Source organism: Artemia sp. Qi Xiang Cuo, chromosome 6 (genome assembly GCF_049724085.1).
Source record: "Artemia sp. Qi Xiang Cuo chromosome 6, ASM4972408v1, whole genome shotgun sequence".
NCBI lineage: Eukaryota > Metazoa > Arthropoda > Branchiopoda > Anostraca > Artemiidae > Artemia > Artemia sp. Qi Xiang Cuo.
Window position 1 is genome coordinate 2,642,237 of NC_142799.1, and position 15,048 is coordinate 2,657,284.

At 37.7% G+C, this 15,048-nt stretch overlaps 1 protein-coding gene across 1 annotated transcript; it reads left to right on the forward strand.

Moving 5' to 3' along the window:
• Nucleotides 1-1,587: 1,587 nt before the first annotated feature.
• On the forward strand, nucleotides 1,588-2,940 carry LOC148950791 (uncharacterized). Its single transcript, XM_089090432.1, has 2 exons — nucleotides 1,588-1,977; nucleotides 2,257-2,940. The coding sequence occupies exons 1-2, from the start codon at nucleotides 1,588-1,590 to the stop codon at nucleotides 2,938-2,940; spliced, it is 1,074 nt and encodes a 357-aa protein (XP_088946558.1).
• The last annotated feature ends 12,108 nt before the right edge of the window (nucleotides 2,941-15,048 follow it).

Below are 15,048 nucleotides of genomic sequence, written 5' to 3' on the forward strand. Positions count from 1 at the left end.
ATGCCCCCCGGGCATAACTTATAACCCTTACCCTGAAAACTGTGGAGGGAGTGTCCCGCTCAAAAATATAATTTCCAGAACTTTCAACTACGTTGAACAAAATGGCTATCTCAAAATTTTGATTGGATGTGTTTGTGGAAATGGTGGGCCTGGGAGAGGTGTTAGTTGCCTCTAAACCCTTTCGACTATTAAAACTTACACTAGCCATTTAAATTTCCAATCAAATGAGCCCTTTTTGAAGTTTCTTTGACAACGCTTTCTATAAAAACCTTATATGCCCCCAGGGCATACCTTACAACCCTTGCCATGAGGGCTGTGGGGGGGGGGAGGGGGTTGTCATCCTAAAAGATCTAATTTCCAGATTTTTCAACTACGTTTAACAAAAAGGTTATCTAAAAATTTTTATTGGACGTGTTTGGGGAAAAGGTGAGCGTAAGAGGGGTAATCTCAACCAAACGGTTTTCTCAAATTTTTGATTGGATATGGTTGAGATAATGGTGGGCGTGGAAGGGGTGTTAGTTGCCGTCCAATCATTTTTGACCCTTAAAAAGGGCACTAGAACTCTCGATTTCCAATCGAACGAGCCCGTTTTGAAGTTTATACGACAACCCCCTCCATATGAAGTGCCTCTGGAAAAAAAAAACAATAAAATATTAGAGCCGTATGGCCTTTACTATAGGCAGCGCTATAAAGTTGCCTCTGATTTCATAATTCAATAATTGCTTCTGGGGCTAGTTGCCTCTTGAGCCCTTAAAAGGGCCCCAAAGGTATTTCATTTTTAATCACACAAATAAGTTATCAACACTAGTTAAGGTATTGAAAAGTGGTTAAAAACATATCACTAGTTTACAAATAAGTTGTTCAAGAGTAATATATTCCAAAGATACTTAATTAAAACAATTCAAACTTCATTTATTAGGCAACTTCTCGGATGCTTAGCAACTGCCTCAGATGACCAACCTTCTTTTATCCAGTCACGACCCTTGCTTGCCCCTGGACTGAGAAATGACCAGTGTTTGAATCTTATTGACCAAGGTGGCCTCCGAATTGCCACATGGAATGTATTGACATTAAATTTTCCCGGAGCCAAGACGCTTCGGGCGATGTAACTGACGCGACTCCACACCTCTATTGCTGGAATAATAGAAACCCACCTAGTCGGGAATGGAAATGATCGCATTAGTGAGGGTTACCACCTGCTCCAGTCTGGTCGGACACACCACCAGAAAAAACGGGGTCGGGCTAGTTCTTGATGACAAATCCAAGAAGTGTCTATTGTCATTTACTCCCGTCTCGGATAGAATCGCTAATGCTCGACTCAATCACAAGCAAGGAAAAATGACGGTCCTTGTTTGTTATGCCCCGACAAACAAAGCTGACACTTAAACAAAGGACATTTTCTACTCTGCCCTGACGAATGAATTGTCTAAGATATCCCGGCACGATATTGTCATTCTCCTGGGTGACCTTAATGCAACTGTGAGCGACAACCACGACTTATGGCGACAAGTCATTGGACCAGTTACTCCGGATTCCTTAAATGACAAGGATCTAAGGCTTCTACAGCTCTGCAACACGCACAAACTAATGATTACGAATACCACGTTTGCAAGGAAGGACATTCACACATATACATGGTACAGCAATGACGGCCATACCAAAAAAATGATCGACTGCATCATCGTGTCACAGAGATGGAGGTCTTCGATCAGTAACTGCAGGACGTATGGGGCAGCTGAGATTGGCAACACTGACCATCACCTCGTCGTTGCTAACATGCGACTAAGGCTCAAAGCCCATCGCTCAGAACCAAGACCAGCCAAGATCGAAGTCTCTCGCCTCTGCAATCAGAAGATACAGTCGAAATGTGCTATTGATGTCTCGAACCGCTTCGACGCAATCCTGCCGTTTGAAAGTTGTGAAAACGCATGGCTCTCGTTCAAAAAGAATGTCTTGAATCAGCGACAGCAAATGTTGGTCAGTAAAAGCGTGCTAATAAAGCGTGGATTCAGTCGGATACGCTTGACTTCATAGAGTAGAGACGCAAGGCGAGGTTACTCGGAGACATGCCAACCTGTAGAAGCCTTAATGGGGTCCGCAACAAACTGATACAGCGAGACAAGAAACTGTTTGTGGAAAGGAAGGCACACAAGCTAGAGGGTGCAGCCAAGAAAGGTGACGTTGGCAGTCTCTACAAGCATCTCCGTGATCTAACAGGAGACATAGCCCCCATGTGTTGTCTCTGTGGATGGTCAGCCGCTCAGTGACGAAGCTGCCCAGGTCAATCGATGGAAAGACCATTTCTCGGTCCTCCTCAACGCCGAAGCCGTAACGCAGACTGACCAGGAACTCATCAGCCTAGCCACCAGCACCCAGGAACTGCTGACAAGTGACACAGAAACTCCTTTCACGTCATCAGAAATCTACACAGCAGTAACACGTTTGAAGAATAACAAAGCGGCAGGCGTATGTGGAATATCAGCTGAGCTCCTGAAGTATGCCGGACCAGCAATGCTACTTTGGATCCATATGCTGTTTTCTGTGGTTTGGCGCACAGAATGGATCCCGAAGGACTGGCAAGCTGGTATAATCCTGCCCTTATGGAAGAGAAAGGGGAGCAAGAGCATCTGTTCGAACTACAGAGGCATAACGCAACTTTCAGTGCCTGGAAAGCTCTTTGCTCTGACCATGCTGGATAGATGCACGAGTATCCTCAAAAGAAAGAGGAGAGTCCAGCAGGCGGGGTTTATGCCCGGGAGATCCACTATTGACCAAATCTTTACCATGCGCCAGTTAATTGAGAAGACGAAGGAATTCAGGAGGAAAGCATATGTAGCCTTTGTGGACTTCAAGGCTGCGTTTGACTCGGTGGATCGTAACTCACTCTGGCTGATACTTCGATCAGCTGGCCTACCAGACAAATACTGCAAGCTGTTTTAAAAGCTTTACGAAGAGACCGTGGGTTGCGTCCAGGTCAACGGCAAACGGAGCACGACATTTGGCATCAAAACCGGTGTATGACAAGGGTGTGCTGCCGCCCCGGAACTGTTCAATTGCGTGATAGACCATGTCATGACACGAACAACAAATCACCTGCCCTTTGGTCTGCAGTTTGGAAATTACGTTTTGATGGACGTTGACTTTGCATATGGCCTTGATCTCGCCGCTAACTCGATTAACCAGTTAATCGATACTATTAAAGTCTTGGAGGAAGAGCCAGCAAAGTTGGGGCTGAAAATAAACTTGTTTATAACAAAGATAATGTCAATTTAACCCTCACGCCGAGTTTCGCCCCCTGAGAACATAACTGTTTGCGGAGCTCCTGTTGAAGTTGTAAACAACTTCACTTATCTTGGCTCCGTGCTGTCTAATGAGGGCTCTATAGAGGAAGAGGTGTGCAGCCGAGTTTCAAAAGCCTCGTCTATCGTCGGAAGGCTCAACAATCTCTGGTAATGCCGCATATATCTAGGCGCACGAAGATGCGAATTTATAATGCATCCGTAAGCTTGGTCCTCCTCTATGCAGCGGAAACCTGGCCTCTCAAATCAACAATCCTCAGCATGATAGACGTCTGCAAGACGAAACAGCTCCGTCGGATTAAGGGACTTCGATGGGACGATTTTGTAAGCAACGCAAGGTTGCTCGCACTCACCTCCCAAGTGCCATTCTCCGTCCAAATAGCCCACCGTACTCTCAGATGGTTCGGATACCTCCTGCGTATCCCAACGACAATCCCAGCCCGAATAGTCTACGATTTTGACGCTAAAGCTAATGGCTGGTCTCGCCCGAGGGGCAGACCTCAGAAAAGGTGGAAGGATAGCCTCAACAAATTCATTAAGATAGCTAACATCCCTGTCGAAGAGGCCCCATTAATAGCAGTAGACAGGTCAGCCTGGAGGAGCAGAGTTGCGACGCTCTCTACGCCACCCCCAACGTGGCAGGAGCCTTAAGTAAGTAAGTATCACTCCAATGCAACCTTATTCAGGCTTAGTTTAAATGAAGACAGATGACAGATTAATTCCTACATCCCACCCTTATGCATATATACTCTTACCTATACTAGTATTAAGGCCCAAGGAAAGATAGACAATTTAGGCAATGAAATGCATTCTTTCAGGCATGTAATAATCCTCTCCCCTATACCAACAATCTTTTGTAATAGCTGGTACACAATCATTTGCCACTGCATATTATTATCATGAAACCTTTAGAAATCAACTTAGTTAAGACAAGGATTAAGAAAATAAATGCCTATGATCAGTATTTATATGGAATAGACTACAATACTTTTCAGGTACAAATGCCCCTCAGCGTAGCTTTATTCTTTTGTAAATAGGACGATTAATATACATTTTTCAATTCCCATATATTGATCTGCTATATCAAAATTGACAACCACTTACACATTTGGCAAATTGAATCATAAAAAAGAATGAAATGAAACATCAAGTGATATATTCACCTTCATCTACGCTGAATTGCGTTGTAAACTGCGAATTTAACAAATATTGTCTTGTGTTAGAGTACATTGATACCCTAAAGCATAATTTCTGATTTAACTGGAGTTATTAGGTTAGGTCTGATTAGGTTAGGCTACGTATTTAATATATGCGTGTGTGTGTTAAACTCAAATATACCTTCACTATCTAGTTCTTGTGAACCTAACTTAAATGGTAAAGTGGAAGATCCAGGTGAAATACAGACAGATAGATTTTGAGGATCAGATGACCAAATAGAATTATAGTTTTCCATGAGGATTTTGATATCAGTTTGTGAAGTATTTTGAGCTTCCAGAAAAAAAAAATAATGAACACACAGGTAATAATAAAACTATAAGTACTCTCATTAATCTACCCAGGAAAAATAAAATTCATCAAAAAGTGAAAAAATATGGAAAATGAGACAAAACAAGAGGCCACAACAAAATCTTGATAATTTGATTATTATGACACAAAACTCTAAAATAAGAATTTTATTCACATACCTCATGTCCAGAAAATTTATAACTAGTTTTTATAAAAAGAAATGCCAGGAAATAATAGACTTATTCTTAATCAGGACCATTTTCTATACATAAGGTGGAAATAGAATAAGTACTTTACAGACTTGGTGTAAATCCAAAAATGAAAAAAAAGTCGCATGAAATTTTTTTATCTGGCAATAGTTCAGTTTTAAAATTTAAATTTGTTTGAAGTGTTTTGCTATGATTTAGAATAAAAATCCAGCCTCCATATAGAAATTTTTAAATAGTACTTGAAAGTCTTGTAAAATATTTCTTGTTTTGTAACAAAAGGAAAAACGTCTTCAAACCTGATCTTTTCCGATTAGAACTGATTCTTCAACATTATATGTTGAATCATACCTGTACCACTACTAACCCCATCTTCAGGAGCCAACTCGGACGCTAAAGTGGAGTTTCTGGATGAAAGAACCACAGGTAGATTTTGATGTCCAGGTGACAGATTACAACCTGAAGTTTGAATTAATGTTTTTGCATAAATTGATGAATTAAATTAAAATAATATAAGTAAAAAAACATCGTGATAGAAAAAAATAATTATAATTAATTTACACAATGCATAAAAAAAAAAACAATGTTTGGACAAAAAAAAATATTAATAATAATAACGAAAAATATCAAAGGGTAATATTATAGGTAATGTAAAAATAAATTTTGCTATTGTCTTCATTATGTACCCTACAAATTTCAACATTAAATAACTCAAAATGCATCTTTCGTAGAAAAAGAAATGACTAAAAACCTGATGTTTTCATGAAATATATATTACATCGAAGGTTCAACAGTTATTATGTTCAACTTTTAAAGAGTTTGTCTTTATCTATTGATGTTTCAAGCCAAACAACAGAAAACAAATTAATGTCAGATTGTTTTTTTGATTAAGGCTTAAATTTCCAGTAACGTGTACATGAAACATAATCTATTTTAAAGAATAGAATCTAATCAGCAATTTGCTGATCAGCACCCACGAGACACAATTGTTAGGGCCCTTTTGTAGTATTACCGTACTGAAACAGAATATTTTTTCTGTTCATTTGCTTGTCTGTCTTTCATCCCAGCCCTTCTCTTCTTAGTCGTACTAACATATTCATCAGATAAAAGACACAATTCTTGACTTTTTGTTATCTACTCTTTAAAGGTTTATTACAAAATAGCCATCTCAAAATTTTATCCTATAAATTTTGATAAACCGATGTTGGAGGAGGAGGAGGGGGGGGGCTAGAACTCCTCCATTTATTTTTTACTTTTAAAAATGGCAGCAGAACTAGAAATTTCCAACCAAATGGGTCCCCTCTGAAGTTTAGCCAGTTCCATATGAAGTGCCTCTGGTAAAAAAAATAAACAATAAAACATTAGAACCTAATGCTGTAATGTTACCTCTGATTCATCTCTGTGCGTGGTTAAGTCCAAACTTTACTAAAATATAATTGTAAATGATGCTATATGACTAGATTTGGGGTACCAGAGAAGAAAAAATGTTAAGAAAAAACTTCTTACTTCATAATATGCAGAATAGTTATAGGTAACACATTTAACTGCATTTCTGTTATACTTTACCCCAACCATCCTGCTAGTGTCCAACCATCCAATACATAGGCCAAATTCTATATTTCTTATTTATCACTCTTATTTCTACAGATGTTCCCAAAAATAGAATAAACATCTGGCAAAATAAAAACAAAATGCAAATACATATGGAAAATATAGAATTTGGGCTAAAGGCTACATTTTTACATAGGAGGGGGGGGGGGGCAAGGTGTAGAGGAATTGAATTTGAAATGTAATAAATATAATAATTCTGCATATTATGAACTAAGAATGTTTCCTTTTCAACAGCCCTAATTTCAGACTTAAACCAAAACTGGTTTTAAAAAGTACATAATCATGGAAATAAAACTACAAATACAACATTTTGTATATTACAAAGCAAAAATTTCTATGTTTTGGTGATTTCTTAGGGCTTATACATAGTTCTTGGGCGCTGGGCTATTTGGGACAGTCAAAAAGAGGGTGGTGGTGGTTGTGCTTTACAAATGAATTGCTTATCATGTTTGAAGTAAGCATAAAAAAGGAAAAGTGTTCAATGGTGTGCATGTAACTGAACCCCAAGAAACTGAACGCCTGTAACTGAACCACCATGTAACTTAACCACTGTGCAACTCAACCCCCATATAGCCCAACCCCCATGCAACTGAACCCTTGAGTAACTGAACCACCAGGCAAATGAACCCCAATTAACTAAACCCCATTTAACTGAACCCCCATGTAACTGAACCCCTGTGTAACTGAACACCCATGTAACTGAACCCCTGTACAACTGAGCCCCCTTGCAACTGACCCACCGTGCAACCGAACCACCATGCAACTGAATCACCGTGTAACTGAACCACTGGGCAACTGAACCACTGTGCAACTGAACCATTGTGCAACTGAACTACTGCACCAAAGCAGGTAATTAACCCATTTCATACCAAACAATAGACAACTACGAGTGTAGAAAATACCACAAAATGAAAACAACAAAATAAGCAAAGTGGTAAAAAAAAATATAGTATGTAGACAGTGAAAACTGCCGTTTACCCCCCCCCCCCACAAAAAAATGTCCATTTAGGAAAATGCCCCGCGGAAAATAACACCTAAAGAAAATTACCCCCCTCCACGAAAAAACCTACCCATGGAAAATCTCACCCCCCCCCCCAAAAAAAAATACAAAAACAAAATACAATCATTTTTGGCTTATAAAAAAGACTAGAAGTACCTTGGGATTACCAAAGAATTTATTCCTCCACACTCCTGTTTTCTCTCACTTAGAGCTAAGACTTTACTCATGCTATGACTTATTAATAGAGAAGAGGTTTTGGCACCAAAATGCACCCTGTGAAACATCTCCCTAACTTTCTAGGTCCAAAACCATACGATGACCCTATTGCAGAAGATTTGGTTCCATTTTGAGTTTTTTTGATTTGTCAATTAATTAAAGATAGTATTTTTCCTTGGGTAACACAAGAAATTAGTTTGTGTGAGGGTTTTCTGGAAGACCTGTCATGAGAAGAAAGAAGGTGTATGGTTGGGGAAAGGGGCAAGATGGAAAAAGGAAGAACTTTTTTCACGTCCAGTGTAGCATCCCAAATACAATAAAAATGACATGACTCAAGGAAGATTTTTAAATTTAAAACCATAATTTCCACAAGGCAGGTATTTTCCAGGTGGTGAGTTTTCCGTGGGAGAAGGAGGGGAAATTTTCTATGGGGGACAAGGGTGAAATCTTAGACCCATAAAAAGTGACAGGGTGAAGGAAGCCCCAACTAAAAGACACAAGAAAGAGAAATAAATCTGGATTTAAGAGATTATGATGTCCAATTTTATTTGCTTTTGTGACAACAACAGAGCATTTTTATAAATCATCTTGACAGTAATTTATATAAAGACTGAAAAAAATAAACAATTCCAACAAGGTTGAACATGTAAAGATTCTAACCTGTGTTTTACCCAATGTAGGTACAGTGGTTGAGTTGCACAAGGGTTCAGTTGCATGGTGGTTTAGTTGCAAGGTGGTTCAGTTACATGGGGGTTGAGTTGCACAGTGGTTCACTTGCATGGTGGTTCACTTGCATGGGGGTTTAATTAAATAGCGTTGAGTTTCATGTGGTTGAGTTGCAAAAGGTTTCAGTAAAAGGGGGTTCAGTTGCATGAGGGTTCAGTTGCATGAGGGTTCAGTTTTACGGGGGCTCTGTTGCTTGGTGGTTCAGTTGTACAGTGGTTCAGTTGTACAGTGGATCACTTGTACACTGGTTGAGTTAGACGGGGGTTCAGTTAGGGGTTCAGTTGCTTGGGGTTCAGTTACAATGGAACCAATATGTCTCAATGTTCTACTCTATTATCCTTGTTTGAAACGTGTACCGCATCATATACGTTAGTTAGCCAGTCCAGCATGAAGGACGATTCTCTCTGACAATCTTCTGGTTCAATGCACACAGAGCCCGATGAACAATAACCAGATATCAATGGCTGCTCAAAAATATATTCAACTTTTGCCTTCTAGTAACCGCTATAGAATAAATTAAAAACAAAATAAATGAATTAAAAATTCTAATTCAAAGCGAAGATTATTATCAGGGTCTTATCACTAAAATATCCCCTAATAATACAAAGCGTAGACTAGAAGATTCACATATTCAACTGCCCTGTTGCCAATTCATTTCTAACCTCTTGTTAATATAATGCAAGTGTGGAGTTCCAACTTATGTAAACGCAGTATATGTTGTTCCAGAACTTCATGTAAAGTCTAGCCTGCCATCTATGGAATCCATTTGGTTTGATATCACAGACCAAAGCCAAGACCTATGCCAAGCCAGGATTCGATGTGTATACTGTAGTCCCTCAGCATCCTTCTCCATTGATACCAAGTATGTTCTCTAAAATATGTTCTGCAAAGCCATAGAAAATTCCAAAGGTGATTTTCTTATAGGAGGTGACTTAAATTTTCCTGATATCTTGTAGAAGGAAGGTTTTCCATATAACCCAGTTACTCGAAGTTGATCCACCATCAGTCCTTTTGTAGATTGTATTAATTATCTCTCTGCCTTCCAAGCAATCAACCAAGCCACACATTGTTGCCCACGCCAGGAAACAATATTAGTTGACCTAGTCTCTGTTAATAATAATGACCTGATCCAAAGGATAAATTATCTCCCGCCTATAGGCAAAAGTGAACACCTCGCCATTGAGTTAGTTACCCATAGAAACAAAACAAGAAATAGACATAAACAAAAGATATTCACAGAGTACGAGGCGATTAGGGTCACATTGAGGCAAATTAACTGGGAGTTCACCCTTCAGGGTGGGATCAATAAGCAGTGGGAGAAATTCTGGGCTTTAATCATGGAACGCTGTCAACTGAACACAAAACCAAATTTTATTTTTCTGCGAAATACCTTACAATGAATGACAGCTGGAATAAGACAAAACAAACACTTCAAAAAAGGCCATTGGATACAAAAAGAAATGTCAGTCCTTTATTAACAACACATAAAATCCCGTAATAGATCAAAGAATCCTGCCAAAGAAATGTACAGAACTTATGAGGCAAGACTCACCAACCAAAGTACATTGAACCCCACAATATTCAAGAATTATGGATTAGGCCGAGATCCCAACTAGTTATCAACGAAACGATTTGCAATAAGTTACGAAAACGAAGACACTTCACCCAAAATACCTTGGATTTTCTAAAGGACCAATTTGCATCAGTCTTCGTAATTGAACCTGATAATGTTACATTCCCAACTCAAAGTACAATATCCAGAGGCAAATGAGTCACATTACAGTTACTACTTTTATGGTTAAAAACAACTTAAAAGACTAGACATCAACAAAGGTGCTGGTTTTGATAACGGTCATCCTCACCTGCTAAAAAAAGCTACTTTTGAAATTGCCCCAGCAATATCTAGAATTGTGCATTAGTCCCTTCATCAGATGTGTGTCCTCTCCAACCGAAGAGTAGTCTATATCAAATATATTTTTAAAAAGGGGGATATTTTCAAAGAAGAAAATTATAGACCTTTGAGCCTCACCTCTTCTGTTGCAAAAGTCATAGGAAGGATTTTTATTGATGCACTTTTTGAGCACCTTGTTACTAGTGAAATTATCTCAAACAGGCAACGGGGCTGTCTCCCAGGACACTCTGCAGAGACTAACCTTTTAGATACCTACGAACAGATTACCCAGCAGTTGTACACGAGCCTGCCTGTTTATTTGATTATTTTAGACCAAGCCAAAGCATTTAATAAGGTCCCACATAATCAGCTTTGTTGTAAACTAATAGCAGCAGGAATCCATCATGAATTAGTAGACTAGCTAATGGACTTCCTGACTAGTAGATCTCAGAGTGTACAGCTTTTTACAACAGATAGCAAATGTACCTACTGTCAGCGCTTTAATAGTCCAAGTGGTTGTCCAGAGGGAACAGTTTTATGGCCGATATCATTTTTTTTTTCTATACACAATTATTATTACAAAAGTTAACAAGAATTTAACACCATATGCTGATAAATCACAATAGTTTGTGTTACCTGATAAATCATCAATACAATCTGACCTTGACCAAATTTAGGCATTGTCAGACAAGTGGTGTTTCTCTTTTAACACATCAAAATACAACCACTATTCATTTTGCTAACAATATCCTCCGCACCAATACACTATGAGTGATAACAAGACATCATACCGTAGTCCTCTTCAAACTTGCACCACTTGCAAAGACTTGGGAGTCACTACGGACAAACATCTGAAGATCTATGAACAATTTACAAAAATTGTTTGCAAAGCGAATAGAATTAATTAAAAGACTACTGACTAGCCAACCCCCCGAAATCTTCCTGAAGCAATACCAGGCCCTTTTGATACCAGTTTTAGGTTTCAGAACCTTTTTTGCCTGTTTTGACCCACTTGGTACAAAATTGATTGAATGTGTCAAAAGAAATGCTGCTAAATGCATCTCTGGACTTGGGTAGACCCCATCAGGTGAAAGGCTATCCAATCTAAAAATACAATTATTGACCTTATAATGCAAGTGAAGTGACATGCCACTCACATATAAATTTTTCAACCAACCACAAAATAAGCTATTAAACCAGTAGCCCAACACAAGGAGCACATGTTGTATTTATCAGACTCTTAATACTCATCGAGTTAAAATTATACTTAGAAAACATATCCTTAGCAACATTTCTATAACCAACTAGAACTACTTGGACAAAGAGACAGTGTAATAAAAATGATATGACTTTTTTAAAATAACTTTCAGTAAGGAATGGAAAGACAAACTTTGAAGATAAAACTGGAACAGCGCACCATTGGTGTCTCAAAAATAGTGATTGATATTTATGTATGTAAAACAAAGTTATGCTAAGATGCTGATGCTGCGTATACTACATGACTAACACCGACATTCTATCAGAAACTGATTTTGTGTGGCGGCGTCTAGTCAAAAATACAGAATAATGTTCCCTTTGATCATAACTATCTGTGGTCACCATTACAAAGTGAGCTTAAATTACATCTATCCTAGCACACTCTTAGTTGGAAGGCATGTCACTGGGCCATAAACACAGTCGCAACACTGTTTTCCTATATTGCGTGTAACTTGTGTTTTAAATGGTATCTCCCCTTGTAGTCAAACAGATCAAAATTGGAACTTAATTCTTTCTGTTGTACAAACTCATGTCATATACATCAGTTTCCGTCCATGACTCTTACTAAGTTGTTTTTTTCCTTTCATCTTGTATTAGCATAGAATACCAGGGACCATCATGAAGGGGTGATGGGCTGCTAAGTGAAAATGTTTTAAAGTGAATAACTTGTCTCTCACATTTAAAAAATGTTAAACTTGTTAAAACACCTTCTTTATATTGAGAATACTTTTATTTGACATTCCAGGCAAATAAAGATGTATTTTCTGTCTCCACATAGTTTGCTACAGCATTACAAAGTATGAGTTCAGTAACAAGATTCCTGTCTACTTGGTGAAATCTTCACCCTTCATTTAGAGGCTCATAAATTTAATATTTGTTCCTAATTTAAACAATAAATTAAGAATACAAATTTTATTTAATATTCGTGTTTTATTTAAAATACATGAAGTAATAAAAGTTATCTACTGATAATTACAAAAAAGTTATCTGTATTTTGATATGCTTACAAAAATGAAAAACAAACATGATATATGAATTAAAATAGTATAAGTGGTTTTTCCAACAAAAATATAAATAATTAACTAAACTCAACTAGTAGTTTATAGCGTTTGATACTGAATAGTGTTTGTCAGTAACAACATAAATAGATAGCTAGTATTTAAAACTCTTCATGGTTTTTTTTGAATCCAATTTGAAAATAATAAGTTACTGACAATTTTTGGTACTTTAAAAGCTAAAATTGACTTAAAAAAAAAGTGAAGATACTCTACATAACTGTTTCACAAACAAAATTAACATAGCACTTGATGCTCTAATTATGTTCTTTCTGAATATGATAATTGCTTCCTAGGCTATTTATCAAAATTAAGAATTTCCTGATTTTTATGGTGCCTAGAGCTATATGTGAGACCATTTGGGGGAGGCTATGGCTATTTGGAATTGTCAAGATGAAAACAAAACCATGAAAATGAGTATAATATAGGCTAAGCCATTTAAAATTGTCCAAAAACTTTGACTGGTTAGACTAACCTATAGTAAAAAGTTTAACCTGAGGCTCAAAATGTATGAATCTTGATTATAATTACAGCAGGATCCTTGAGGGGGTAGGGGTGACATTTGAATTAGATAACTGAGTTTCAAGACCTAGACTAGTCAAGTCAAGGTTCGAGTGCAAATCAAGGCAAAAAAACAGTGCAAGTTGTTAAAAGCGTGTGCAAGTCAAAATATTTGCAAGCGAGCGGTTGCCGCCGCCCGCGAAGCCCCTTTGACTAGGCCTGTTTTTTCACTCATCAATGTGCTAAGATCTTAAAGCGCGTCTCCATTTGGCAGATTCTGCAAATCTGCCAGAATGCCGAATCCGCAATCATTGTCATCTCCATTTGCGGTCATTCGGCCAAATATTTATACAACAGATTCGTGGGTGTACAAAAAACACAATGGGTATGCTTCAGATGCGTCTTGTTCAATCAAATTTAGAATTAATGATCTTGTTGCAGAGTTTATCTATGATAACAAACTCGATCTTCACTAATTTATCAAGGTCTAAAAGGAGGAGAGACAATGTAAATTCACAGCTCATGGAGCTGCAAAGGCTAAGGAGGGAGCTTTATTCTAAAAGAATTTGGGTTATGCCCCAAACTCACGATTGGTGGGATAATATTCGTGAAAGGTACACCAATGCTGAGTTCTACAATTATTTCAGAATGAACTGGGACAGCTTTTATTGGATTGTGAATAAAGTAGAAAATGCTATACAAACAAATGACACAAAATTCAGGCCAGCCATTAGAGTGGACAAGAAAGTTGTTGTTGCCATCTCTATTTTAGCAACAAACAGTGATTATAAAACAGTAGGCTCACTATTTGGCTTGGGAAGGAGTACTGTTGGGAAGTGCTTTCATGATTTTATAGATGCTGCACTGAGAGTTATTGTGTCAAATGGCCTACTAGCTTGGAACAATTAATGGTAAAAGAAAAGGAATTTGAAAAACTTTGGGGATTTCCTATGACTATTAAAGCTATAGACAGTTGCCATGTCCCTTTCCACCCTCCCAAAAGATATCAAACTGACTATTATAATTTTAAGGGCTGGTATAGTGTGAATATGCTTGTGATATCAGATGCCAAGTACCAATATTTGTATGCTAAAGCAGGCATACCAGGTAGATGTAGTGATGCTGGTGCATTTATGTCCACCATTATTTACCAAAAAGCTATGAATGGCACTCTTTCCAAGCTATTCAAGGTATTTGAATGGTGTCAAGATTCCATTTCATCTTCTTGGGGATGGGGCTTTTAGACTAGAGGCTTGGATGATGAATCCTTTTAGAAAGCAATCAACTGAGCCATAAGAATTTCTTTTTAATAAAAGGTAAGCTTTTTCCATCTTTTCTCGTCTCCAAAGATTTCATCCAAAGATTAGTGTCCACTTCTTTATATTTAATTACCTGACCAATTCATGCCTTATTTCTTTAAAGTATTTTCTGTTGTTTTAAACTTAATAGTTTGAATTTGAAAAAAAAATATCATTAATTTTCTAGTATAATTAAAAATTCAAGTTCTTGAAATAAAATTGCTATATTTGACTGTTTATTTAATGAGCAATACCTACTATAACAAAAAATAAAGCTGCTAAACTTGTTGTTAAGCATAACCAGCAAATGGCTTCCTTTTTCTTGTCACTGTGAACAGAGTAGGGCAAAAATGTAGAGGATTTAAGGTCCATGTTTTCTCTAAAGCAAGTAATTTTGCTTGTTTTTTTTAAGTAAATTTCTCAGAATAGTATGTTCAGAATCAATCAAATATTTATCACCTTAGTATAGCTACTCAGCTTAA

Excerpts from the sequence above, each read along its gene's own strand:
- LOC148950791 (XM_089090432.1), top strand. The coding sequence starts at position 1,588 with ATGATTACGAATACCACGTTTGCAAGGAAGGACATTCACACATATACA. Across the intron at positions 1,978-2,256 it reads ATCAGCGACAGCAAATGTTG|CCGCTCAGTGACGAAGCTGC; the intron begins GTCAGTAAAAGC and ends GTGGATGGTCAG.